Source organism: Geotrypetes seraphini, chromosome 4 (genome assembly GCF_902459505.1).
Source record: "Geotrypetes seraphini chromosome 4, aGeoSer1.1, whole genome shotgun sequence".
Taxonomy (NCBI): domain Eukaryota; kingdom Metazoa; phylum Chordata; class Amphibia; order Gymnophiona; family Dermophiidae; genus Geotrypetes; species Geotrypetes seraphini.
This window is the reverse complement of record NC_047087.1, coordinates 295,095,431-295,120,968: the sequence shown is the minus strand read 5'-3', so window position 1 is coordinate 295,120,968 and position 25,538 is coordinate 295,095,431. Positions and strand designations below refer to the sequence as shown.

The 25,538-nt window shown below is 45.0% G+C and overlaps 1 protein-coding gene across 1 annotated transcript in view; it reads right to left on the bottom strand.

The window, feature by feature from the left end:
* Positions 1 to 25,538, bottom strand: part of CNNM2 (cyclin and CBS domain divalent metal cation transport mediator 2) — a 409,496-nt gene that overhangs the window by 11,074 nt on the left and 372,884 nt on the right. The window contains exon 7 of the mRNA XM_033941737.1: positions 1,805 to 1,989. Coding sequence (XP_033797628.1) covers positions 1,805 to 1,989 — 185 coding nt within the window. The remainder of the gene's footprint in view (positions 1 to 1,804; positions 1,990 to 25,538) is intronic.

Genomic DNA, 25,538 nt, shown 5'->3' with positions numbered 1-25,538 from the left:
AATGATTAAATCACACTGGCTTCCCATCTCCCATCGAATTAACTTTAAAATTCTATTTCTAGTATTTAAAATACTAATCTTTAACGAACCGCAATTTATGTCAAGAATGATTATCCCATACAATGCCCCACGCTCTCTACGATCATCTTCTTCACACCTACTAACAATTCCCTCCCTGAAAATCATCGGCACAAAAAGAAATGATATATTTTCTGTTATGGCCCCTAAATTATGGAATTCTCTGCCAAGTTATATTAGAAATGAAAAAGATCTTTTATCTTTTTGTTTCAAGACGCTTTTGATGTATAATACAGCATATCTTGGTCCCTTTATATTTTGTTACGATTATCAAACTCATTAATCCCCCTCCCTCCCCATTGTATTTTCCCTTTTATGTAAATTCCAACAGAAAATGAAAGTGTAACTTTTCCCTCCTTTCCTCTTCATTCATGTTTGTCTCTATTTCGATTGCTCAAATGTAAACTGATTCATGTAGTTTGTTTTGTGATTGATTTGTCAATTGTATGTGAGACCACCATCTAGTGGCTTTTAAATTGTACATCGCTTAGAAAATTTGTATAAGCGATTCATCAAACGTTAATAAAACTTGAAACTTTGCTTTGAAGAATGCTGGTGTAGAAGGACTGAGGTTGAAACAGACACTACAGAATGACAGTCTCTGGTATCCAGAGCAGATATTGTGATGTCATAATGCCTCATTCCACCAGTGCCTAAGAACCAATCACATCAGAGATGTCACAGTGGCTTCATTATCCTTGGCTCCCATAAGAATCAGAGTATGAATGGCCACAGCCACTGACCCTCAAGCTTTGCTTTGAAGAATGCTGGGGTAGAAGGACTGAGGTTGAGATAGACACTAGAAAATGACATGGGATTATTTCCCGCGGTTATCTGCGTGGACGGGAACGGTGATGAATTTTGTCACCGTGTCATTCTCTATTAGGCACCTACAAGCAAAACATGCCCAAGATCCACTCCTACCCTTGCCCACTTTCTCCTAGGCACCTACCACCCAATTCATTTTAACTTTTGCCAATTATGAGCTCCACGTTTCGATACTGCTTCAGGGAACCAACATGAAGTGGCACGTCGGAACCAGAAAAAAAGTCTAAGCTAAGTCTCAGTATTTTCAATACACTTTTAAGTGATTTAAAAAGAGATGTTCCTTCATAGCTCGAGTAGCTAGTTACAGTATAATGAATCACTATGAGTATTAGCTGGAAATTGCATTGAACACTGCGATGATTGGGTGGTGAGGCAGAGTTTTCAGCCTTCAAGTCTCTGAGCAGAGTTCTACCAAATAAGCAAGCAAATTAAATTCGGGTTGTATTTATTTTTGGAGTGACTTTATAGAATACCAGCTTAGAGCAGATTTTGTGCACCAGCATTTATGCCTGCCAAAAGCTGGTGTAAACAGCACCCAATTTACGGCAGATGAGTACACAACTTATAGTATTCTACAACTTAACGTCTAACTTCTGAAATTGCCCTCTGATCCACCCGTGCCCTGTGAAATTTAGGTGTAAATGCTATAGACTAGGGCGGATATGCATGCAAATCCAAATTGTTGCCAAATTGACTCCAATTATTTATTGTTAATGCCTCATGAGCTAATTAATTAGCACATGCATCTCCCTTGGGCGCCCAACCTTTGATCTATATACTGTGGAATCCTGGGGGTTTTGCGTTCACCAATTCTGAAGATGTAAATAGAGGAATTTGTACAAGAGTTTCATAAGACTTGAAAACTACAGCGAAAGGGGTCCGCTGACTTTCTTCTTACCTTGACAAACTGTAGATCCGTCAGAGCTCTGACCGAGTAGTCTGGAATGTACACTTGCAAGAAGGAGGCATTCAGCTGGTTGTTGCTACTTCCTAGTGTGGGCGTCACGGAATCAATGCGGTCGCCACGATTTAGAGAATCTGAGTGATTCAAGCCACAAGGACGCGGAGGGGACTTATTTTCAGCTGATGGAAAGAGAAAGGTAGGTAAAAATGTTAGTGACTTTAATCGGCTTGAAATAGTTTAGTTGTCGTATCAGTCTACTTTAAAAGTTAATAAATATTCAACCCATGGCAATCAGTGTTTTTTTCAAAATGTCAGCTGCTGTGGGTTGTTTGTATTGGTACTGAATATTTGTCTATAATGCAGCTGTTGCAACTTCGTCGAGTATTAGCAATATTCAGACCAGTCCCTAGTAATTATCCAGATAAAATTAGGACAGCCTTTTTGTTGTCCTAACTCAAGGATGTCAAAGTCCCTCCTTGAGGGCCGCAATCCAGTCGGGTTTTCAGGATTTCCCCAATGACTATGCATGAGATCTATTAGCATACAATGAAAGCAATTAATGCAAATAGATCTCATGCATATTCATTGGGGAAATCCTGAAAACCCGACTGGATTGCGGCCCTCCAGGAGGGACTTTGACACCCTTGTCCTAATTTTAAATGGAGTCACCCAGTTTGCAGATTGAATATCAGTTTCTTAGGCTGCAATCTTCCCTTTCCCATTTCCAAACTGATCTCAAAACATTCTCCGATGCATACACCTAGTCACTTCCCCTCCACCACTCTTAGGGCTTCGTTTACTAAGGAGTGCTAGTGTTTTTAGGGTGCGCTGCATTACCGCGCGCTAACCCCGCGCTACGCGCCAAAATCTCAATGGTGGCGTTAGCGTCTAGTGTGCATGGCAATGCAGCATGCGCTAAAACCACTAGCGCAGCTTAGTAAAAGGAGCCCTTAAAGTTACAAAGCAGAGAGCTTTCTTTTATTTAGCACCACAGTTGTGGAATGGTCTTTCAAAATACATACGTGCTGAGGTCAATTAAAAAAAAAAATAAATTAAGAGCTCCTTTTACGAAGGCGCGTTAGGGCCTTAACGCGCGCTAGCTGCTACCGCCTCCTCTTGAGCAGGCAGTAGTTTTTCGGCTAGCACTAGCTAATCCGGTGCGTGCGCTAAAAACGCTAGTGCACCTTCGTAAAAGGAGCCCTAAAGACTATGCTGAAAATTACATCTTTTTTTTGTCAAGCATTTAATGATAATAGAGTAGTTGTTCCCCATATTTCAAAGGTTCATCTTGCCTCGACTAGAAATTGTGCATTTTTTTAACTTACCCCCTGTTTTACGAAGCCGCACAGCAACGGCCCCCGAAGCCCTTTAAATCTCTATGGGCTTCAGGGCCGTTACCGCAGTGTTGCCACTAGCACGGCTTAGTCTTAATATTATGGAACAGCTTGCCTGTGGAATTGAGAAAGGAAGAATCATTTGAAAATTTTAAAAGACATCTAAAGGCATATTTTTTTTCAAATGGCCTTTTTAAATTGATGAGATGAATTCGGGACTGCAGTCTGCATTTATATATTTTTTAAATTTGTATTAATTAATTAATTTTTAGCTTCATTTGTTAATTTGGATGTAATAGAATATTATGTATTAGAAATGTTATTCATTTTTCTTCCTATTTAAATTGAGTTCTTTTCATAAATTTGATTGAGTTATATTGTAAATCACTTTGATCCTTTTTGGCTGTATATGTGGTATATAAAGATTTTAATAAAACATATCTGAAGTAATGGAGGTAAAGATTTACTGATATAGCTGCTTAAAACCACTGAAGTTTTGAGTGTGAAAGTTTCTTGGTGTGGGAGACATAAGTCTCTGCTATTTTATTAATGGAGTTCTTTTTAAATATTTTATTTTAATTGTTAACCGCTGTAACCCAAGCAAGTCAAGCGGTATATAAAATTTTAATAAACACATAAACTTCTTGGATGCCAGCCTTAGGCTATCTTATCTAAAATTGTAGTTCTTCCTGCTTCCCTTATGTTCATGTCTCATTACTTTTTCAGCTCCTGTTCCCTTATTAGATATTCAGTTTGATGGGCAGGATAGTAAATCTCAAAGAAACTTGGAATATTGTCGCTAACTGAGTAACTCCTGACTCCTGGACTACCTGGATAGCGCTAAGGCAGTCTCACTGGATTTTCAGTGACATTTTCCAGGTAAGTGCAGCTGAAAATCCAACTATGAACTGGTCATTTGGACATACCCAGGTAGAAGCCATTGCTAGGTAGGTCTCATTGAATATCGACCCCCACATCAAGCAAACAAAAAATGAAGACAAGGTAATACAATTATATTGAACTAAATAAACTAAAAACTATTTCTGACTAGCTTTTGGGCATTAAAATATAACAATAATAGAAAATATAATTTGCTTAATCATGCCTTGGCTTGGATTGGATTTATTGCATTTGATACACCACTTGCCTCTTACCTCCTTCTTAAGAAGTGCAATGATACAGTCCTTGTAGCAATAATTCAGCCTGTAGAGTTCTAAGCTTTTACTTGGTTGGGACCTGAACTAAGGAAATGACAGCGAGGCATTTCATGCTGCTGTCTTGGGTGTCAAAATACCTTGTTCGGTTTCTGCTGAATTTTAAAGCTGCCACTGTTAATTTCTGAATTTCGTCGTCTTACCTCTCATGAATTAAGGCACAAACGCTATTTGCCAAGAATAGACCCAGTGCAGAAGACTGAGCCTCAGAATCCAGGTCACAGAACTGCAGAAGTCTGGGTCTGTGATTTGCTGGATTGCAGTGCAGGAGGACTGGGCCCAGTGCCTCAGGGTCATAGTGTTGTGTGTGATATAGCTGGCAACTTAGGTTCAAGTCTCTTCTTTGTGAAGGCTGGTAGGTTTTGAGTACATTATAGAGGTGATATGACTGATCTCCAGGTGCCTGCAATGATGGTGTGAATTCTTGCCAGCACAAGTTCTAGGCAGAAACCTTCTGTCTAGAACTTCTGAACCAAACTATTTGAAAAAGGTGTATAAAATAATGAAGACAATATTTCTGAAAGTGGGGAAGAAAATTAATAGCAGCACAGAAAAAAACACTATGAATAGCAGAGTGCCCTTGATGAACCTTCTGCCCTGCACTCCCTCAATGAACTTTCAGGTTCCAAGATGCCTCCCCCTGAGATGCTGATTAATTAAACTCAACAAGTCATGATCAACACTGGTCGTCTCTGAGCATTGCTGGAACAATGCCTAATTGGACATTTGGAGGACGATATTCAAAAGCATTTATACCAATGCTTATCAATCTTTCTGTGACCACAACCCCAAGGGTTAGTTTCATGTGTTATCTTATTTCTAGCTGGCTAGAGTCGAGACGTTTGCTAAAAGGCACTGAATCTTTTGGAGGCTAAAACCAGCCACTTGAAAGTTGAGGAAGGAGAAAAGTGGTATACTCAGACATGGAAGATTGCAGGAAAAGCAATGTTACTTACCGTAACAGTTGTTATCCAGGGACAGCAGGCAACTATTCTCACTAGTGGGTGATGTCATCCGACAGAGCCCCGATACGGACATCTTGCAAGCATGTCTTGCTTGAAGAAACTCAGAAGTTTCGAGATGCCCGCACCGCGCAAGCGCCAGTGCCTTCCCGCCCGATGCTCCGGGCGTGTCTCCTCAGTTCAGGTAGCTAGCAGAGAAGCCAACCCAGGGGAGGTGGGTGGGACGTGAGAATAGCTGCCTGCTGTCCCTGGATAACAACTGTTACGGTAAGTAACATTGCTTTATCCCAGGACAAGCAGGCAGGTATTCTCACTAGTGGGTGACCTCCAAGCTAACCTCAATGGGATGGAGGGAGAGTTGGCAACTTAGGAGAACAAATTTTGTAACACAGTTTGGCCAAATTGCCCATCCCGTCTGGAGAAAGTATCCAGACAATAATGAGAGGTGAACGTATGAACCAAGGACCAAGTGGCAGCTCTACAAATCTCCTCAATCGGTGTCGATCTGAGGAAGGCTACAGAGGCTGCCATTGCTCTGACCTTATGGGCTGTGACCTTACAGGGAAGGGGTAATCCAGCCTGGGCATAGCAGAAAGAGATACAAGCCGCCATCCAGTTGGAGATGGTGCGCTTCGATACAGGTCGTCCCAACTTGTTTGGATCAAAGGAGACGAAAAGTTGAGGAGCAGTTCTGTGTGGTTTGGTGCGATCCAAGTAGAAAGCCAAAGCACGTTTACAGTCCAGAGTGTGAAGAGCTGATTCTCCAGGATGAGAATGAGGCTTTGGAAAGAACACTGGAAGCACAATGGATTGGTTGAGGTGAAATTCAGAGACCACTTTAGGCAGGAATTTCGGGTGAGTACGGAGGACCACCTTGTCATGATGGAATACTGTGAAAGGTGGGTCCGCTACCAAGGCCTGAAGCTCACTGACCCTGCGAGCAGATGTGAGGGCCACCAGAAAAACCACTTTCCAAGTGAGAAACTTTAGTGGAGCCTTGCTCAGAGGCTCAAAAGGAGGTTTCATAAGCTGAGAAAGGACAACATTTAGATCCCAAACCACTGGAGGCGGTTTGATAGGAGGATTGACATGAAAAAGTCCTTTCATAAATCTGGAAACCACAGGATGAGAAGAGAGAGGTTTCCCTTGTAGAGGCTGATGGAAAGCCGCAATAGCACTCAGGTGGACCCGTATAGATGTCGACTTGAGACCAGACTGAGACAGATGTAAAAGATAGTCCAAAACAGAGGATAGGGAGGCTCGCTGAGGCTCCTTAGAATTGGAAATACACCATGAAGAAAATCTAGTCCATTTTTGGGAGTAGCATTGACGAGTAGCAGGCTTTCTGGAAGCCTCCAAGACATCCCTCACCGCCTGGGAAAACTGGTGCGGAGTTACGTTGAGAGGAACCAAGCTGTCAGGTGGAGAGACTGCAGGTTGGGATGAAGCAGAGACCCCTGATGCTGAGTAAGCAGTGAAGGAAACACTGGATGTAGGCACGGTTCCCTGCTGCTGAGTTGAAGTAGAAGGGAGAACCAAGGTTGCCTGGGCCACCGAGGAGCTATCAGAATCATGGTGGCATGGTCGGACTTCAGCTTGACTAGAGTCTTTTGAATGAGAGGGAATGGCGGAAACGCATACAGAAAGCGATTCCCCCAATCCAGCAGAAAAGCATCTGCCTCGAGGCGATGAGGAGCGTAGATCCTGGAGCAAAACTGAGGCAGCTTGAAATTGTGGGGAGCCGCAAAGAGGTCTATCTGAGGCGTTCCCCACTGAGCAAAGATCTGATGAAGGGGCTTGGAGTGGAGTGTCCATTCGTGAGGCTGGAGAAGACGACTCAGTTTGTCCGCCAAGACATTGTCCCTCCCCTGAATGTAGACAGCTTTGAGGAAGGCGTTGTGGCGAACCGCCCAATCCCAGACTCTGAGAGCTTCCTGGCAGAGGGAGGCCGAGCCCATGCCCCCTTGCTTGTTGACATAATACATGGCGACCTGAATGTCGGTGTGAATGAGGACCACCATGTCGTGAAGCAGATGTTGAAAAGCTTGAAGAGCATTGAAGATGGCTCTGAGCTCCAGAAGATTGATTTGATGGAGTCGGTCCGCACAGGTCCAGAATCCCTGAGTGCGAAGCCCATCCAGATGAGCCCCCCAGGCATAGGTCGAGGAATCGGTAGTGAGAACCTTCTGATGAGGAGGAGTGTGAAACAGCAAACCTCTGGATAGATTCGAAGAGGTCATCCACCAGAGTAGAGACTGCCAAAGAGCAGGAGTGACTATGATGTGTCGAGTCAACGGGTCTGACACTTGAGTCCATTGAGAAGCTAGGGTCCATTGAGGAATTCTGAGATGGAGCCTGGCAAAGGGCGTCACATGAACTGTAGAGGCCATGTGGCCCAGGAGGACCATCATGTGTCTCGCTGAGATGGACTGGCGAGAAGATACAGACTGGCAGAGACGAAGAAGAGCATCCATGTGCTGAGGAGGAAGGAATGCTCGAAGCTGGATGGTGTCCAGTACCGCCCCGATGAAGGGAAGGGACTGGGTAGGCTGCAGATGAGATTTGGGAAAATTGATCTCGAAGCCCAGGCTCTGCAGGAAGCAGATCGTGGTCAAGGTCGCCGAAATGACCCTTGGAGCTGACGGGGCCTTGATGAGCCAGTCGTCGAGGTATGGAAATACCTGAAGACCCCTGTTCCGGAGTGCAGCGGCCACCACCACCAGACACTTCGTGAAGAGGACAGGCCGAATGGAAGCACTCGATACTGCAGATGTAGATGTCCCACCCGAAATCTGAGGAACTTGCGGGAGGCCGGATGAATGGGAATGTGAGTGTAGGCCTCCTTGAGATCCAGAGAGCATAACCAGTCGTTCTGCTCGAGGAGAGGGTAGAGAGAAGCAAGTGTCAGCATGCGAAACCTCTCCTTGACTAGGAATTTGTTGAGGGCCCTGAGGTCCAAAATGGGTCGCAGGTCGCCCGTCTTCTTCGGAACAAGGAAGTACCGGGAGTAAAACCCCTGGTTCAGTTGGTCCGTCGGAACCGGCTCCACGGCACGAAGCCGGAGCAAAGCCTGAGCTTCCTGGAGAAGAAGGGTGGTCTGAGTCAAGTTGGAAGGATACTCTCTTGGAGGGTGGTCCGGAGGGACCCGATGGAAATGAAGAGAGTATCCTTCCTTGATGATAGTAAGGATCCAGAGGTCGGTTGTTATGGCCTCCCAGCGATGATAAAAATGATGGAGGCGCCCTCCGATGGGAAAAACAGGGGGAGGCAGAACGAGGTTGGTTATGCCCTCGACGAGACAGTCAAAAAGGCTGAGTGGTCTTAGGGACAGCAGGCGATTGAGACTTAGGCTGACCCTTTTGGGGAGGCTGACGCTTCGCCGATTGCCTCGCAGGAGGAGTTTGCCTTGGCTGATAACGCCTCTGATAAATCAACGGCGGACGAGAAGGTCGAGACTGCTGAGGCTTAGGCTTCGGCCGAAGGATAGATTGGAAGGACTTTTCGTGGTCAGACAACTTCTTCGTGACAGTCTCGATGGATTCGTCAAAAAGATCCGCCCCAGCACACGGGACGTTTGCCAGACGGTCCTGAAGATTCGGGTCCATATCAATGGTCCGCAACCAGGCCAAACGGCGCATCGCCACCGAGCAGGCCGCCGCTCAAGCGGAGAGCTCGAACGCATCATAGGCAGATTGCATTAGCTGAAGCCGAAGTTGGGACAGCGAAGCAACCACTTCCTCAAACTCAAACCTAGCCTGGGATTCGATGTATGGTGTGAACTTCCGAAGCACAGGTAGAAAAAATTCCAAGTAGGCTGCAAAGTGGAAATTGTAATTCAGGACTCGAGACGCCATCATCGAATTCTGATAGATGCGTCGACCAAACTTATCCATGGTTCTACCCTCGCGGCCCGGAGGCACTGAAGCATAGACCTGGCCAGGATGAGACCGCTTGAGCGAGGATTCGACCAGGAGGGACTGGTGAGAAAGCTGAGGACCCTCGAAGCCTTTATGATGCACCGTGCGGTACCGCGCATCCAATTTGCCAGGGACCGCAGGGATAGAGTAAGGAGACTCGAAGCAACGCATAAAGGTCTGGTCGAGGAGCTTGTGCAGGGGAAGCCGCAAGGACTCTGCCGGAGGACGAGGCAAGTGCATGGTATCGAGGTACTCTTTGGAATATCGAGACCCAGCATCGAGAGTAATGTCCATGTCATCCGCCATCTGCCTGAGGAACGATGAAAAGGACAGTTGGTCTGCCGTCGCCGGTCTGCGAGACGGACTAGAAAAAGAAGAGGCTTCAGGCTCCAGAGAGGCCTGCGAGCAACAGGACGAGTAGAAAACCTCGGGGTCCTCGAATTCCGGGCCCGGAGGAGGAGACCCAGTCGAAGCAGCATACCCCAACCGAGGCAATTTCTTCTGAGGCAAGACGGTCGAGTGTCGAGAGGAATGCTTCGAAGAATGTCTGGATCGATGCCCCTCCCGATGCCTGGAAGGGGATCGAGCCCGTCTGTGAGAAACTGGCTCAGACGCCTCCAAGGAGCAGATTGGACTCGATGCCGTCGATCGCAGAGGCGGCAGAGTCGGAGGCTCCCCCGACGACGCCCAGGTTTGATAGGGGGTTCGGAAAAACTCGTCCTGCTTCCTGCTATGCCCAGGACTGGGTGGCCCCGAAGGTGGACGCCACACTGAGTCATGGGGCGGAGTAATCGGTTCCAAGGGAGGCAGGTCACTAAACGAGGCTTTCCTCGAGGGAATGGGCTCCAAGGGAGGCATATCACTAAGGGAGGCCCTCCTCGAGGAAATCGGTTCCAAAGGAGGTACAGTGCTAACGGAGGACCTCCTCGAGGACCCGGACACCGCTCGCCGCTCCTCCTCGCCGAGTAACGAGGTAGTGCGGCGAGGAGGAGGAGGAGGGGGCGGTCCGCCCCTCGAAGCCGAAGCTGGAAGGTCACCCTGGATGGTGGCAATCAGCTGAGGCCCCATGTTTCAAAGGCGCGGGGCCCCAGCCACGCGGCCGACCCGGTATCGGAAGGAAAAATTTTTTATTTTTTTTTTTTGAAAAAGAAATCAAAGAAAGAAATAAATGCACAGGAGAGCCAAAAGAACTCAACCCGCGGCAAAAAAAGAGATTCAATGGGCGCAAATTGAAGATAAACTTCTCAGCTCCGCGGAAGAAAAAGAACTGAGGAGACACGCCCGGAGCATCGGGCGGGAAGGCACTGGCGCATGCGCGGTGCGGGCATCTCGAAACTTCTGAGTTTCTTCAAGCAAGACATGCTTGCAAGATGTCCGTATCGGGGCTCTGTCGGATGACATCACCCACTAATGAGAATACCTGCCTGCTTGTCCTGGGATAACCAGATGTCACCAGAGTGGAAGAACAAGGAACCTCTACGAAAGCCACAAAGGCCTTTTTGTCCTGTTTGTCTGCCATAATTAGATTGTAATTTAAACTCTTTCAAGCAGGGATTTTTTCTTGCGTGTTAATGTGAAGCACCGCATTCATCTGGTAGCGCTATAGAAATAAGTGGTAGTAGTAACTGGTGTGGTCATAGAAAAACTGCCCAGGTCATGATCCCAAATGCATGTTTAGCAACCCCATTTGGGGTCACCAGCCACAGTTTGGCGCCATTCTCAAGAGAGCGCTGTACCTAATATAGAGTGGGCAAATTAAATGACAACCTATTTACTCGGGTAACTGGCTTCTGAAAATTGCTATCTCTTACTTTCTGACTGGAAATATTCTTCTTCCCTTTGAGAACTATTTTGGTGCATTTCAAATGTTAAGCTTACAGCTGCCATTATTATATGTATGTGTGTAAGCTAGTATCAATGGTTATGTGATGCCAAATCAGGGCAGTGGCAATGCCCATACTCGGAGAATGGCAATCATCACAAGCAGATGAAGGCAGCACAGAATACCAACATTTCTCATCAGACAGTGCAAATTTATATTTAGAAAACTTTACTCCGAGTTCCCACAATTATGCACAAAAAACGCACATATGAGGCTAGAAATAGTACCTTGAGGATTAATTTGAAGGAAAGGGGAGGAGCTTAGCTGTTTATATAATGCCAGCCTATGAATCTTTACTTGACATGCATTTCTCAGACTCTTTCTCACCAGTCTTTGTTTCTATTTGTAGAGACATGACTGCAGGAAGCAGGGTAGATGGCACCAACTGGTCAAAACATGTAAAAAGACAGGGTATTCAAGAACTTCTTTCCAAGGAAATATTTATAACTTTCAAAGTGTATCTACTTTCATCCTTAACAAAATTTATAATTCAGAATGATGAATTTTGCTAATGTTCATTAAGACTCCTCCAAAAAACAAAAGAGTGAAAGCTAATGCAGTGGCTATAGAGGCCGTTTCTACAGGAATGGAGTAGTAGCCTAATGGTTAATGCAATGGGCAAAGAACCAAAGGAACTGGGTTTGATTCCCACTGTGGCTTCTTGTGACCCTGAGCAAATCATTTAACCCTCCATTGCTCCAGGAACAAAACTTAGATTGTAAGCCCACTAAGGATAGAGAAAGGGAGGATAAGACCATTGCGGAGAGACAGCTGCAGTCTTTATAGAAAAGATGTAAGAGATCTACCTGAACCGGAACTAGTTTTAAAAGGTGATGATGCGGAGGACCTGAGAGAAATCTCCATGAATCTGGAAGAAGTACTAAGCCAAACTGACAAGGTCCAAAGAAGAGCGACTGTGAATGGGTCGAGCGGTCATTGCCCTTCACCTCCTTACCCACAGGCTCTTCTGGTATTTCTCGGTTTTCCCAGACCCTTGTCTAACACCTTCATTAGATGACCTCCCTGGTCTCTCAGGCCGCTTGGCTCTAGCCAGCCACTCCAATTCCTCTGCTAGTCACCATTGGTCTTCCCACCACTGGTCATCCCCAGAACTGAGACCAGTCATCACTAGTCTTCCCCACCACCACCGGTCTCTCCACCAGCCACTCCTTAGAAACTTCTTCACCGGTCCCTCCACTGGTCATCAGGTCAGAGCCCTTCCCTGGACTCCAGACTCTACCGGGGCCCTCCCAAACCTTTCTCACAGTCCCTCCCAAGCCCTTCTCACGGTTTCCTGAGAACCGCATACACTGAGGACTCTCCCAGCCTCTCAGTCGTCTTATCACAGATGCACGCACAGAGGACTTCTTTACAGCCAGTCTCTCTCTTTGAGTACTCTCCAGGTCGTGAAGCTTGAGGACACTCCCTCCAAGCTTTACCAGGACTCTCAAATACTTTCTCCCTCTGGGGTTACCAGCCATCTGGTTGCCGGCCTCTCAGGTCCCCTCTCTCTGAGAAATCTCCAGGTCCCTCAGAAGCTCTCTCATTGGGCCATCTATTGGTCATCAAGCTTGAGGGCTCTCCAGTCCCTCTCAGCTCTAGCAGGTACGTTAATACAGGGCAGGGTCACTCTCTCTCTCTCTCTCTCTCTGCTACACCATGCCTCCTATCAGCACTGGTCAGCACCTCTACTGCACTGAATCCCCTGTAAGCACCAGCAAGTACTGGGCTTACTGGGAAGTAGGCCGAAGCCAGCATTCCTCCTTCCAAGGGTTGCCCAGCTCCCGAAGGAGCTCCAGATTTTTTCTGCTCTCTGCTTGGGACCTGTTCTTTTCAGCACCCTAACTCACTCAAGATGAGTGGACAGCTCCCAGCAGTCTTTGCAAGATCTTATGGAAATTAGCTTTTTCTTTCAACTGCTGAGTAATGTTGTCCGATTTGTGATTCGAATCGATTCACCGATTCACTTTGGGTGAATTGATTCAAATCAATTTGTTTTTGAAAAAAGTCGAACTTTCTGATTTGTCAGCCCCCTTGCTAGAGACCCGTTCGGGTTTTCCCTCTGCCACCGGAGTCCTTCCATCTAATGTAACTTCCGGTTTTCTGTGTGCAGATTGGCGGCAGGAAGCCTGAAGTCATAATGCCATTGTACAGAACAATGGTGAGACCACATTTGGAATAATGTATGCAATTCTGGAGGCCACATTACCGGAAAGATGTGCTGAGAATGGAGTCAGTTCAACAGATGGCCACCAGGATGGTCTCGGGGCTCAAGGACCTCTCGTATGAAGAGAGGCTGAAAAATTTGCGGCTCTACTCTCTCGAAGAACGTAGGGAGAGAGGAGACATGATCGAGACATTTAAATATATCACCGTCCGTGTCGAGATGGAAGAGGAGATTCTCTTTCTCAAGGGACCCTCGGCCACAAGAGGGCATCCGCTCAAACTCAGGGGCGGGAGATTTCATGGCGACACCAGGAAGTATTTCTTCACCGAGAGAGTGGTTGATCCTTGGAATGAGCTTCCGGTGCAGGTAACCGAGGCCAACAGCGTGCTAGATTTTAAGAGCAAATGGGATGCCCATGTGGGATCCCTTAGAGGGTTAAGTTAAGGAAATCTGTCATTAGGAGTGGGATCTCTAGGAAAGTAGACTTGGGGGTGGGTCAGTAGAGTGAGCAGACCTGATGAGCTATGGCCCTTATCTGCCGTCATTTTCTATATTTTCTCCTTCCCGGCCGGAAGTATTTCTCCTCTTCTCCCCAGCCAGGAAAAAGTGGCGGTAGTGAATGGGATTCACTACCCTGCCGCTACTCTGGGTGTCTTCTCTCCATTCGGCCGCCCAAGTGGAAACAGGAAGTTTTCACTGAGGGCGGGCTGCAGTGGACAGAAGACGTAAGGAGTGGTGGCAGGAGTGCATCGCTAAATAACTACCGTCACCGGCAACATGTTGTAACGTCAAAATAAAGGTAGATGGGGGGAGAGGGGAGAAGGACTTGGAGGAGTTGGTGGAAATTGGGAGAAGATGGATGGGAGAGATGAACTTGGTGGAGGGCGGGGAGATGGACTTGAAGGAGATCATGGAGGGGAGATGGACTCGGGGGAGATGGAGAGATGGACTTGGGGAGAAGATGGATGGGAGAGGTAAACTTGGTGGAGGGGGGAAGATGGATGGTGGAAGGGGGAGATGGACTTGGGGGAGATCATGGAGAAGGGAGATGGGGAGGGATAAAAGAAATAATGGATCTAAAAACAGGAGAGGAAGAGAGATGGTAGACAATGGGATTTAGGGAGGGAAGGAACAGAAAGGGAGAGAAGTTGGACACAAGGGTGACCAGAACAATCTTCGTCGGTTACACCTGTTCTGCCCACTTTAAGCCTTTCTACTCATTCATAATCCTTTCATTGATTCAAAGTGCTTTGTCCATACTGAGTCAATATCCAGTGGTGAATTTCTACAGATTTTACTCCCCTTTTCCCAAAGAAGAGTACTACTGCACATTATTCTAAGCGTCCATGTTTCTGACCTCGTGGTTGCCACACAACTAAAGGCTGTGTGCTGCACTGTGCATGGAAAAACTATCCAACAGGTAATGTATGAGCACATATGTTGCATTTCATTAGCTCTGTTCGAGTTATCATGTAATTTAACAATTGCCTTTAATGTTATCTGATAACCGCTGACTACTAATATTCCTGGGACTGAGAGGTGCAGCTATTATTTTTTCCTTTGGGATAACAGTTTATTTTTTCTTTTGTTGTCTTACATCTTGGGTCTTCAACTTGGATTGATTCTGTAACAATGTACATTTCTGTACAAGTGTGAATTGCTTGAAAACTTGTAAATTGAAATGTATAAAATATATTTTTTTAAATAAGGAAATAAAACAGAGGAACCCTGGATTCCTCGAGGCAAAGAGGTAAGAGGAAATCCACAGAGAGCTGTAATATTCTATTGTACTAGTAGAAGGAAGGTTAGGAGGTTGCAGTATTAAAAGCAACTCGCCTTTTACTCCCTTAAGAGTACAGACAAGGAAAGAAGTATCAAGAAGCAGAAAACGCAGCAGGAGATAAAGCAGGGTTGGTATCAGCTGGCTGTAAATTCCAGAAACCAACCAAGTTGGTTGTGGCTATCCATTTGGCTCTTATGGTTTTTATGAAGGAACTAGTCTTTAAGCCCGTTATATTAACGGGTGCTAGAATATATGTCTATCTTTCTTTCTGTCTCTTTCCCTAGCCCTGTCTTTTTTTTTTCTGTCTCTCTCCCTCCGGCTGTCTTTCTTTCTGTCTGTCTCACTCCCAGGCCCCCTTTGGCTATCTGTCTCTCTCCCTGCCCCTGTGTCTTTCTTCCTTTCTTTCTGTCTCCCTCCCTACTTCCCTGTGCAGCAGCTGCAGCATTACCTCTCCCTCCATTTCTCTGTGCAATAGCATTTTTTTCCCTTCCCCCTCCCCACTTCCCTGTGCAGAAGCCGAAGCAGCATTCCCTCCCCCTCCATTTCCCTGTGTAGCAGTATTTTTCCCTCCCCCCTACTTCCCTGTGCAAAAGCTGAAGCAGCATTCCCTCCTCCTCCGTTTCCCTGTGCAGCAGCATTTTTTTTCCATCCCCACTTCCCTGTGCAGCAGCCTTAGCATTCCCTCCCCCTCCATTTCCCTGTTTAGAAGCATTTTTCCCCTCCCCCCACTTCCCTGTGCAGTAGCCACAGCATTCCCTCCCCCTCCATTTCCCTGTTCAGCAGCATTTTTTCCCCTCCTCCCACTTCCCTCTTCCCTGTGCAGTAGCCACAGCATTCCCTCCCCCTCCATTTCCCTGTTCAGCAGCATTTTTCCCCTCCCCCCACTTCCCTCTTCCCTGTGCAGCAGCCACAGCATTCCCTCCCCCTCCATTTCCCTGTGCAGCAGCAGGATTTCTCCATCTCCCTAATCTTCCCGCGGTCTGGCCGACTCCCTTGCCGGAGTTATTTTTCAATTTAAAGGTGCTGCCGCGGCTCCTCTAACGATCCCTGCATGCATCGGAAGTCTTCTCTGAAGCAGGTGCAGCTCGTGACAGGAGCCGCGACGGCACCTGTAAACTGAAAAATAACTCCGGCAAGGGAGCCGGCCAACTGGCAGTTCAATTCGGAGCTTCGGTCTGCCCTGCTCCCTGCGTGCCTTGCCGTATTGAATTTTTTAGTTGAAAGATGCAGCGGCGGTGGCTCCTCTCATGATCCCCACCTGCGTCGGAAGTCCGAAGCAGGCGGGGATCGTGAGAGGAGCCACCGCCGCGTCTTTCAACCTAAAAATACAATACGGCAAGGCGAGCAGGGAGCAGGCCAGAACGAACAACAGGACGAAAAACAACCCTAAACAGAACCCATTCCATGCAATACCTTGAGATTCAGCATCACTGTAGCCCCTACCAGCAGCCAATATGTAATATAATAAAACGGTCGCCACGCATGCGCACTCCTACCTGCGGGGCCCTACAGCGCATGGAAATCGGAACACACAGGAGGGAGTGCACATGCGCAGCTAGCGTTTTATTGTATTAGATACAAAGTTTGATGGTAAGATGTAGTGATGGTAAATAAGCATTAGGGTAACCTCTATAGATTTGCTGTTACAACCCAAAATAGACATGGTACAATTGAATTGAGCTTCAAATAAGGTACTGGTGCAGGTGGTAAAGAGCAATGATCACAACCTTGACAGCAATGGTTTACAGTAGTTGGTTTGAGCTTCCAAAAAGGCTGAGGTAAACTGGACAATGGTTAAAATCCAAGCTACACTGAGCATGGAGAGGGCAGATGTGTTGGGCAATAATCTAATTAATTTTGGTGACTGCATTATTCTAAAATCTGATAAGATATGAAAAGGGGCCTGGGCACTGAACTAATAATGGAGGAGGTGATGAAAGTCATTATTTTTAATAGATTTTGGGCATGTTTAGAGCAGATATGAAGGGCAAATATAGGAAAAGGACTGTGAGATTAGGTATTAGACACAAGAGGAGGGAAACTGGTGTTGAGTAGCATATGGAAATGTATAGACTCGTCTACCCAGAGTGAAAGAATTTGAACTGAACAGACTGGTTGGAGTCAATTTGGTCTTTATCTGTCACTATTTACTATGACAAATGGCAAAAATCAATGGGTGGTTCTCGTTTGAGGTTTATGCTTCACTTGCTGTATCATGTACAGTGTCTATCTCAATTTGTTTAGAAAATATCTTATTTTTTATTGTTATTTTAATAAGTAGAAAAAAAATCTAGGAAAAAATCTCTGGTATTTGTACTGGAAATACTTCCAGTCAATGTAAAAGGTCTGCTTCATTTAAAAGTGGAAAAAGGATGACTTTTACTTAAGCACACCAAACTATTATAGCAAAAAAATAAAAAGGAAAAAGATAAACTTGTTAGGAAAAAAAATAAGATAAAGAAAAGGGTAGTGCCAAAATGTAGGCCTCATACTTTTTTAATTAAAGAGAGATTACATCTTTTTTTCTTATTTTATTGGCTGGAAACTTTAACCAGGCGTGAAAATCTCCCCTGCAGGGCAATAACCTGTAGTTTGTGAGGAATGTGCCTAAGACTGATTTCACAACTAAGAACGAAAAGAGAAAATAAAAGCAACTTGTTGGTAGGAAAAGCACATGAAATGAGAGTTCATTTATAATTGTGGGAGTACAAACCTGTTTTCCTTCATCACCCATTCAAAAAGAGAGGTAAAGTGGCAACGCTTAGAAGCCCATTCTCAGGGAATGAGCTATTACGTACCTTTAGCACGGACCTGGAATTACTGGAATTCTGAATAACTTGTGTATTTTTCTTTCCTATTTTAGACATAGATTCTGAATGTCACTAGTGTACAAGTAGCATGTTCCTCCCCCAATTATGCTTGTCATATCCCTAATTTAGGGGAATCAAGGAACCCTGCTGAACACTCCCCCCCCCCATCATTTATAAGGGACTAGAGAAGCAATCATCCAGTATGGTAAAATTAGTCTTATCTGCTTTCCTTTTTTTAGTCCCTCCATACTGGCACAGACGAATGGGTTATGCACCTCTACCAGCAGATGGAGACTAAGAATCTCTAGTTAGCTATAAACACGCTGCGCCATCTTTCTTAGAGTCAGTCTTCAAACAGCCAAGCAGAAAACAAACCAGGAAGAAATCATTCGCAGCGTTACCAGCCTAACCCAGCCTACCAGATGCTGCTGCCAATGAAAGAACACCATTCCCTTTCTTTTTGCAAAGAAAGAAAGACAAACACGCTGTCAACAAAAAAAATGTTATGGAAAACAAAGAAAAAAACAATTAAAAAAAAAAAAGAATCATACACCTCCATCGTGAAATCTCCAAAAATACGCCTTAGTTGCAAAGTCTCCATAAATGTGCTGAATCCAAATGATGAATGGGTCCTGTGCCCGTCTGGCAGGAGTCAAAGAAAGAAAATTAACAGTTAAGACAAATTTCAGCTTCTATAGCATCCCTCAAGACTGGGCCAGATGAATGGGCAGTACCATAGCAGTGACCATTAAGAGTGGGACCTCGTGAGCCCCGACTGAAGTACAAGCGCTCCAAAAGACGCATCCTGTTGTGTGCCTGCACAACCACCATTAGCCCCACAGAAGAATGCAAGCAAACTATCCAGCGCGCAATAGTGGCTTTGGACACTGCTTCCTCTTTCCTATTACCACTGAGGAGAGCAAAAAGACAGTCTGTGTGATGAAACTCTCATATTCTGCTGACATAATGCCCTTCGAACATCCAGCTTCCGCAACTGCTACTGTCCTGGCTACCCAAATAGGAGAGAAACTGCCTGATTGTCATGAAAAGGAGAGACAACTGTGGGAAGAAAGGAGGGAACCAGCTGGAGCATGATGTGCTTTCTAGAAAGAACAAAAAGGAAGCCCGACAAGAAAAAGCTTGCAACTCAGACACACACCACATCGATGTGATAGCCACCAAAAATACTGCCTTTAAGGTAAGATCATTGGCAGAACAGGAACCTAAAGGCTCAAACAGAGGCTGCACCAAACCAGACAAAACAAGACTGAGATCCCAAGAGAAAGACAAACTGCCCACAAGAAATGAATGATATCTGGATGGGAAGTCAGATACCTTCCCTGAATGACACTAGAAAAGGCCAATAATGCCATCACCTGAACTCTCAAGGATGACCAAGACAGGCCCTTCTCCAGCCCATCCTCTAAAAACTTCAAAATATGTAGGATAGACACCCACAGGGGTGCCAAGGAGCAACCGTCTCACCATCCTTCAAAATTATGCCATATATGCACATAAGCCAGAGAAGTGGAAAGCTTCCGAAAACCCAAGAGGGTCAAAATGATGTGGCCTGAGTAAACCTTCTTCTTTTAATGTGCCCTCTCAAGAGCCAGACCATATGACAGATTGAACATGTGAATTGGAACCTGCAACAAGAGCTCCTCTGAGAGGGAAAGATGCAGAGACAGTGCCACCTGGAGATGCACGAGATCCCCATACCACAGTCACCATGGCAAATCAGGGGCGAGTAGGTCCATTAGACATGCATGATGACTGATGCGAAGAAGGAGCTTTATCAGCCGAAAGCCTGAAGTCATACTGCCGTTGTACACATCCATGGTGAGACCTCATCTCGAATACTGTGTCCAGTTTTGGAGGCCACATTATCAAAAGGATGTGAAGAGAATGGAGTTGAACCAGAGAACGGCCACTAGGATGGTCTCAGGACTTAAAGATATCCCATATGAAGAACGACTGACCAGACTGCGCTTATATTCTCTTGAAGAGCACAGAGAAAGGGGGAACATGATAGAAACATTTAAATATGTCACAGGCCGCATTGAAGCAGAGGAAGAAATCTTTTTCCTTAAGGGTCCCACGGCAACAAGGCGGCATCTGCTAAAACTTAAAGGGGGAAGATTTCATGGTGACACCAGGAAATACTTCTTCACCGAAAGGGTGATTGATCGTTGGAACGGTCTTCCATGCCAGGTGGTCGAGGCCAGTAGCGTGCCCGGCTTCAAGAGTCGATGGGACAAACAGGTGGGGTTGCGGCATAGCTATACTTAAAAAATGGATTCTCAAGGGATGGAGGGATCTTGAGTGGGCAGACTTGTTGGGCCGTCGGCCCTTTTCTGCCGTCATACTCTATGTTTCTATGAAGAATCCAGCACATGAGAGGCCATAGCAGAAAGATACACGGGAGTTTGTCCTCTGGCCAAGGCAGAGGAGCTCAGCCAGAGCCTTTGTTTGAACACCCTGTGACTGAAAAAATGTGGAGTCTTGGCTTTGAGAACCATGACCATCAGGTCCTGAATCAGATGACCCCAAATCTTGACAATGAGACTCAGGGTACTGACACCCCCCCAAGGCACTACTCGCCCAAGTCTAAAATATGACAACTAAGATAATCGGTGTGAACATGAGCTGCAGGCAGATTCTGAAGCTAGGCCTCCGCAGTTGTTATTGTAGCGATTTAAAAATAGCAAGTCATTCTTCAAAAAACACACATGCAAATGAGGTTGGCGGAAAGCCATTAAGATTCACTAAATTTACATGTGCCCATCGCTGGTGATAGCGATCAGTACATGTGCAGAATAAATGCACAAAAAACCCCAACAAAAAACAAATCGAAGAATGGCAAGAGGGATGCTCACTCCCTTCTGCCATCAAGCAATAACCCCCTTGACACCACCCCAGCAGCAGGAAAGATGCTCACTCCCTCCTGCCCCCAAGCAATGCTGCCCCTGTGACACCCCCATAGCAGCAAGATGCCCACTCCCTCACACCTCCAATGACCCCCTACCCCTTACCTTGTTAACGATGGCTGACCAAGAGGGATGCCTACTCCCTCCAGCCAGCAGGCCTGCCTCTTCAAAATGGCAAGCCTTCCCTTCTCCGGTGCATCCGGGAAGGAGCCTAAGTCTCTGATTGGCCCAGAAGCCTAAGGCCCCTCCCATCACAGGATGCACTAGGGAGGTGAAGGCCTATCATTTTGAAGAGGCGGGTCTGCTGGCTGGAGAGAAGTTTCAAGTTTCAAGTTTTATTAAATATAAAAAATTTCTAGGCGATGTACATAAAACAGAGTAAAAATATTCAAGAAACTAAAATATAACAAATATTGACATATTACACTATAAATTTCATCCAAAACATACATGAGGGGTAAGGAATAAAATAAAATTACAATGTTGGGTTAGAAAAAAGGGAAAAACAAAAGGCTAGGTTTAACTTTATCAAAACACAAGATAAGGCTATCTCTAAAGCAGATAAACACTTTGAGATTAAAGATGATCTTTAAGTAAGTGTGTTTTTTTTTTGTTTTTTTTTTATTTAAAAGGAATAAAACAATAAGGTTTAAGCCAATATTAAAAGGTATTCTTAGATCAATCAGGAGTAAAAGCGTCTTTAAATAAATAAGTTTTTAGTAATTTTTTAAAAGTTGTAATGTCCAGTTAATATATTGGGGAAGGCATCCCTCCAGCCAGCTATCGTTAACAAGGTAAAGGGGAGGGGGCGAGGCTCATCAGAGGCACAGGAGGGTGTTGGGAGGGGTTCATGGTGGTGGGAGGGAGTGAGCATCTCTCCCACTGCTGGGGGGCTGTTGGGGGAATGGCGTGTGCATCTCTTCTGCCGATCTTCGATTTGGAGGTTGTTTTTAGATTTTTAATTTGAAAGGGGGGGGTGTCTGAGCTGTAAAACCTTACTTTCCTCTCAGTACCTGAGCCAATCAGCACTCAGATACTGATCAGAATGTAAGGCAATGAGAGCTCAGACATGTCAGCAAATTTTGGCCACAAAAGTGGCACAACGAGGTTAGAGAATCACTCGGCAATTACAGAGAATTGCTTGGAGTGATCATTTTAATATTAATGACCTCATTGTACTACATTTGCATGGCAGTATCGGAGACTGCTAGAAAACTCGGAAAAGATCTCGGTAAGCCGTTTTGATAATCCGCCGCTAAAATACATACACGCTAAACAGGCTGAACGGTTAAAGGCAGATTTTAGTTTTGAGAATCTGCCCCTCAGTCACCCTGCTGTCATTTTCACAAGTAAGTATGCTGTACATTTATGCACTGAAGAGGCACCCTGTTATAGAATTGCCCTTTAACCCCCCTCAATCTTGTGCATTCGATTTTATGCTTAGCACACAAAGGGCTCCTTTTATGAAACCACGTTAGCGACTTTATCGTACGCGACGTTTTATCATGCACTAACCCCCACGCTAGCCGAAAAACTACCGTCTGCTCAAGAAGAGGTGGTAGCGGCTAGCGTGGTTGGCGATTTAACGCGGCTTCGTAAAAGAAGCCCAAAATTGCATGCACCTACAGTTATGCATGTAATTTAATGAATAAATTAGCTTCTAACTGGCAACTAACCTCCAATTCTTAGCCATAATTGGTGTTAATTTGTGATCATTTTACAGTTGCACACTTAGTTGATATTCTATGACCTTACGTGCAAATTCTATCGCGTGCAGATGCCAGAGGAGTGTGGATGGGGGAGGGGTATGCCCAGAACTTCTATATTAAGGTCATAGAATACTGACAGTTACACATCCAACTGTAAAATTTAATTGCAGATACTTACACCATCCAATAACATAGTGTAAGTAACAGCAAATATCACTCTGGGCTCTGTCAGATGATGTCACCTGTCACAGAGAACTTCATATCCACCTCTGTTCGGAGAAATGACGAGCAATGTTTTAAGCACTTTGAAAGAAGTGTGGACATTGATTATTTCTTTTTACTGGGGTTCTAATGGACACTGTGCATGTTACCTCAGACCTTCTGTTTAGGGTTAATGCCCATTTGGCCCAAGAACTAGGCTCATTTGCCACAGTTTGGAAAGTCCAAAAACCAAACCTGGCTGAGTTTGGAAAACATTGATTCACAGCAGGGAGACAAAATACTCAAAGGCTGAGAGAAACTGCTTTTGTTGTTAATACATCATTTAAATGCAAGATAATTCAGCAGGATCTTTATTTCAAAAGTGCCTCTCTGGTAAATATTTTTAAAACCTGTATTAATGAGTGAGGGATACCAGAGGTGACTTTTTGTAGCTCCCGAGCTTCCGCAACAGCGGTTGCTGTATTTCTTCGCTGCTCACCGGGCAGGCATTGCAAGAGACAGACCCCTGACGTCACTGGGTCCATTTCCAACATCTTAATTGAAGCCACTGCCGAGGTAAACCTGGGAGCCTGATACCAAACTAGTGAGGGATACCGGAGGTGACTTTTTGTAGCTCCTGAGCTTCCTGCAACAGCGGTTGCTGTATTTCTTCGCTGCTCAACGGGCAGGCATTGCAAGAGACAGACCCCTGACGTCACTGGGTCCATTTCCAACATCTTAATTGAAGCCACTGCCGAGGTAAACCTGGGAGCCTGATACCAAACTAGTGAGGGATACCGGAGGTGACTTTTTGTAGCTCCTGAGCTTCCTGCAACAGCGGTTGCTGTATTTCTTCGCTGCTCAACGGGCAGGCATTGCAAGAGACAGACCCCTGACGTCACTGGGTCCATTTCCAACATCTTAATTGAAGCCACTGCCGAGGTAAACCTGGGAGCCTGATACCAAACTAGTGAGGGATACCGGAGGTGACTTTTTGTAGCTCCTGAGCTTCCTGCAACAGCGGTTGCTGTATTTCTTCGCTGCTCAACGGGCAGGCATTGCAAGAGACAGACCCCTGAAGTCACTGGATCCGTTTCCAACATCTTAAATTGAAGCCGCTGCCGAGGTAAACCTGGGAGCCTGATACCGGAGGTGACTTTTTGTAGCTCCCGAGCTTCCTGCAACAGCGGTTGCTGTATTTCTTCGCTGCTCAACGGGCAGGCATTGCAAGAGACGGACCCCTGATGTCACTGGGTCCGTCTCCAACATCTTAAATTGAAGCTGCTGCCGCGGTTGAAGGGCGTGGCCGAAGGTGCGTGCCCAAATGGGCACGTTTTGCCCCTTGGGAGCCCCTTGAAGCCACGAGGAGCAGGAATTTAACGTTGTATCACTTATTCCATAACGTTTGATAGATTGAATATGGGGAAAAGAAAAATTAAACCTAAAAGTTCAATACGGTATCTGGCCCTATAGATAGGCATTTGACATTATTAACTGAAAATCCACTTAATATGAATTCTTCTATGTCAGGTGCTTCAATAAGCCCCCTCGAACAGACTCCTCCCCTTCATCCAGTATCAAGTGACAGTAGGAATATAAATCCTACTTTTTCCATTGAACATGTGGTATCCTCCACTCAGATAAATAAGTTAGTTTTTACTGAAATACCTAAATCACTTGATTTTTCAGGTGTAGTGGAGGATCAACCACTAACGGAGGAAATACAAGATATTACCCTTAAAGATTTGTGGTTAGGTATTTCTAGAGTAGAAGGGTTTCTCAGGTCAACTGTGAAACAAATGGTGGATTTTTCACAGTCTGTTTCTCATAAACTAGAAAATGTGGATTCCAATTTGAGTCGTTTGGATAAACGATTAAATGTGGTGGAAGCTCAATGTAATACACTTCAAGCTGTCTCAGTATCTGCTGTTAAAGATTCTATAGTGATACAATCTAAAATGGAATTAATGGAAAATATGTACAGAGTAAGAAATCTCCACTTGGTCAATTTCCCAGTAACTCATTTACTATCACCTGAAATTCTATTAAGGAAATTTTTTAAAGAAATACTGGGGTTGCCCAATGCAGAGAATTTTCCAATTAATAATTACTATCATGTTCCTCAAAAAAAAATAGAATCTACCCAGGAGGTGGACCATTTGGTCACAACTGAAATTAATTTGAGTGAGTTTTTAAGATAGTCAGGATGTGATCCAGAGTCGGTCCACTCTGGTGATAACATGCATGAGTGAGATAGACAAGATGTTAATAATGAAACTTTATTTTAAAAATAGGTTAACTAAATTTTGTGGGGATTTGGTTAGAATATTTCCAGATGTCTCTAAAGCTATTCAATTAAGGAGGAAAGTGTTTCTGAAGTTAAAAACTAGAGTTTTAGCTCTAGAGGCATCCTTTTACCTAAAATTCCCATGTAAATATCTTGTCAAGCTACAAGACATTGAATATGTTTTTTGGGATCCCATACAATTGCAACAATTTCTAATTGCTCGAGAACAGAAATAAGTTAATTTTAAGAGGTTTAAGTTTCACTGCTGAGAAATAAGAGGAGAAAAAAATTAAGAATCTCCATAAGAGTAAGGAATGGTTTAAGATTCGCGGGGTGAATCGAGAATTATTTCCTTTACCTTTTCTTATAAATTTGTTTTTGAAATAGTATCATGTTTCCCATTTATGTGGGCTTAAAAAGGAATTTTGTATGAATGATTATGTAATATTTAAAGAAGATCCCTTTTTTTCTTTTGTATCATCTGATATTGTAATTATCTAAATTTATAAAAAAAAAAAAAACAAAAAAAAAACCC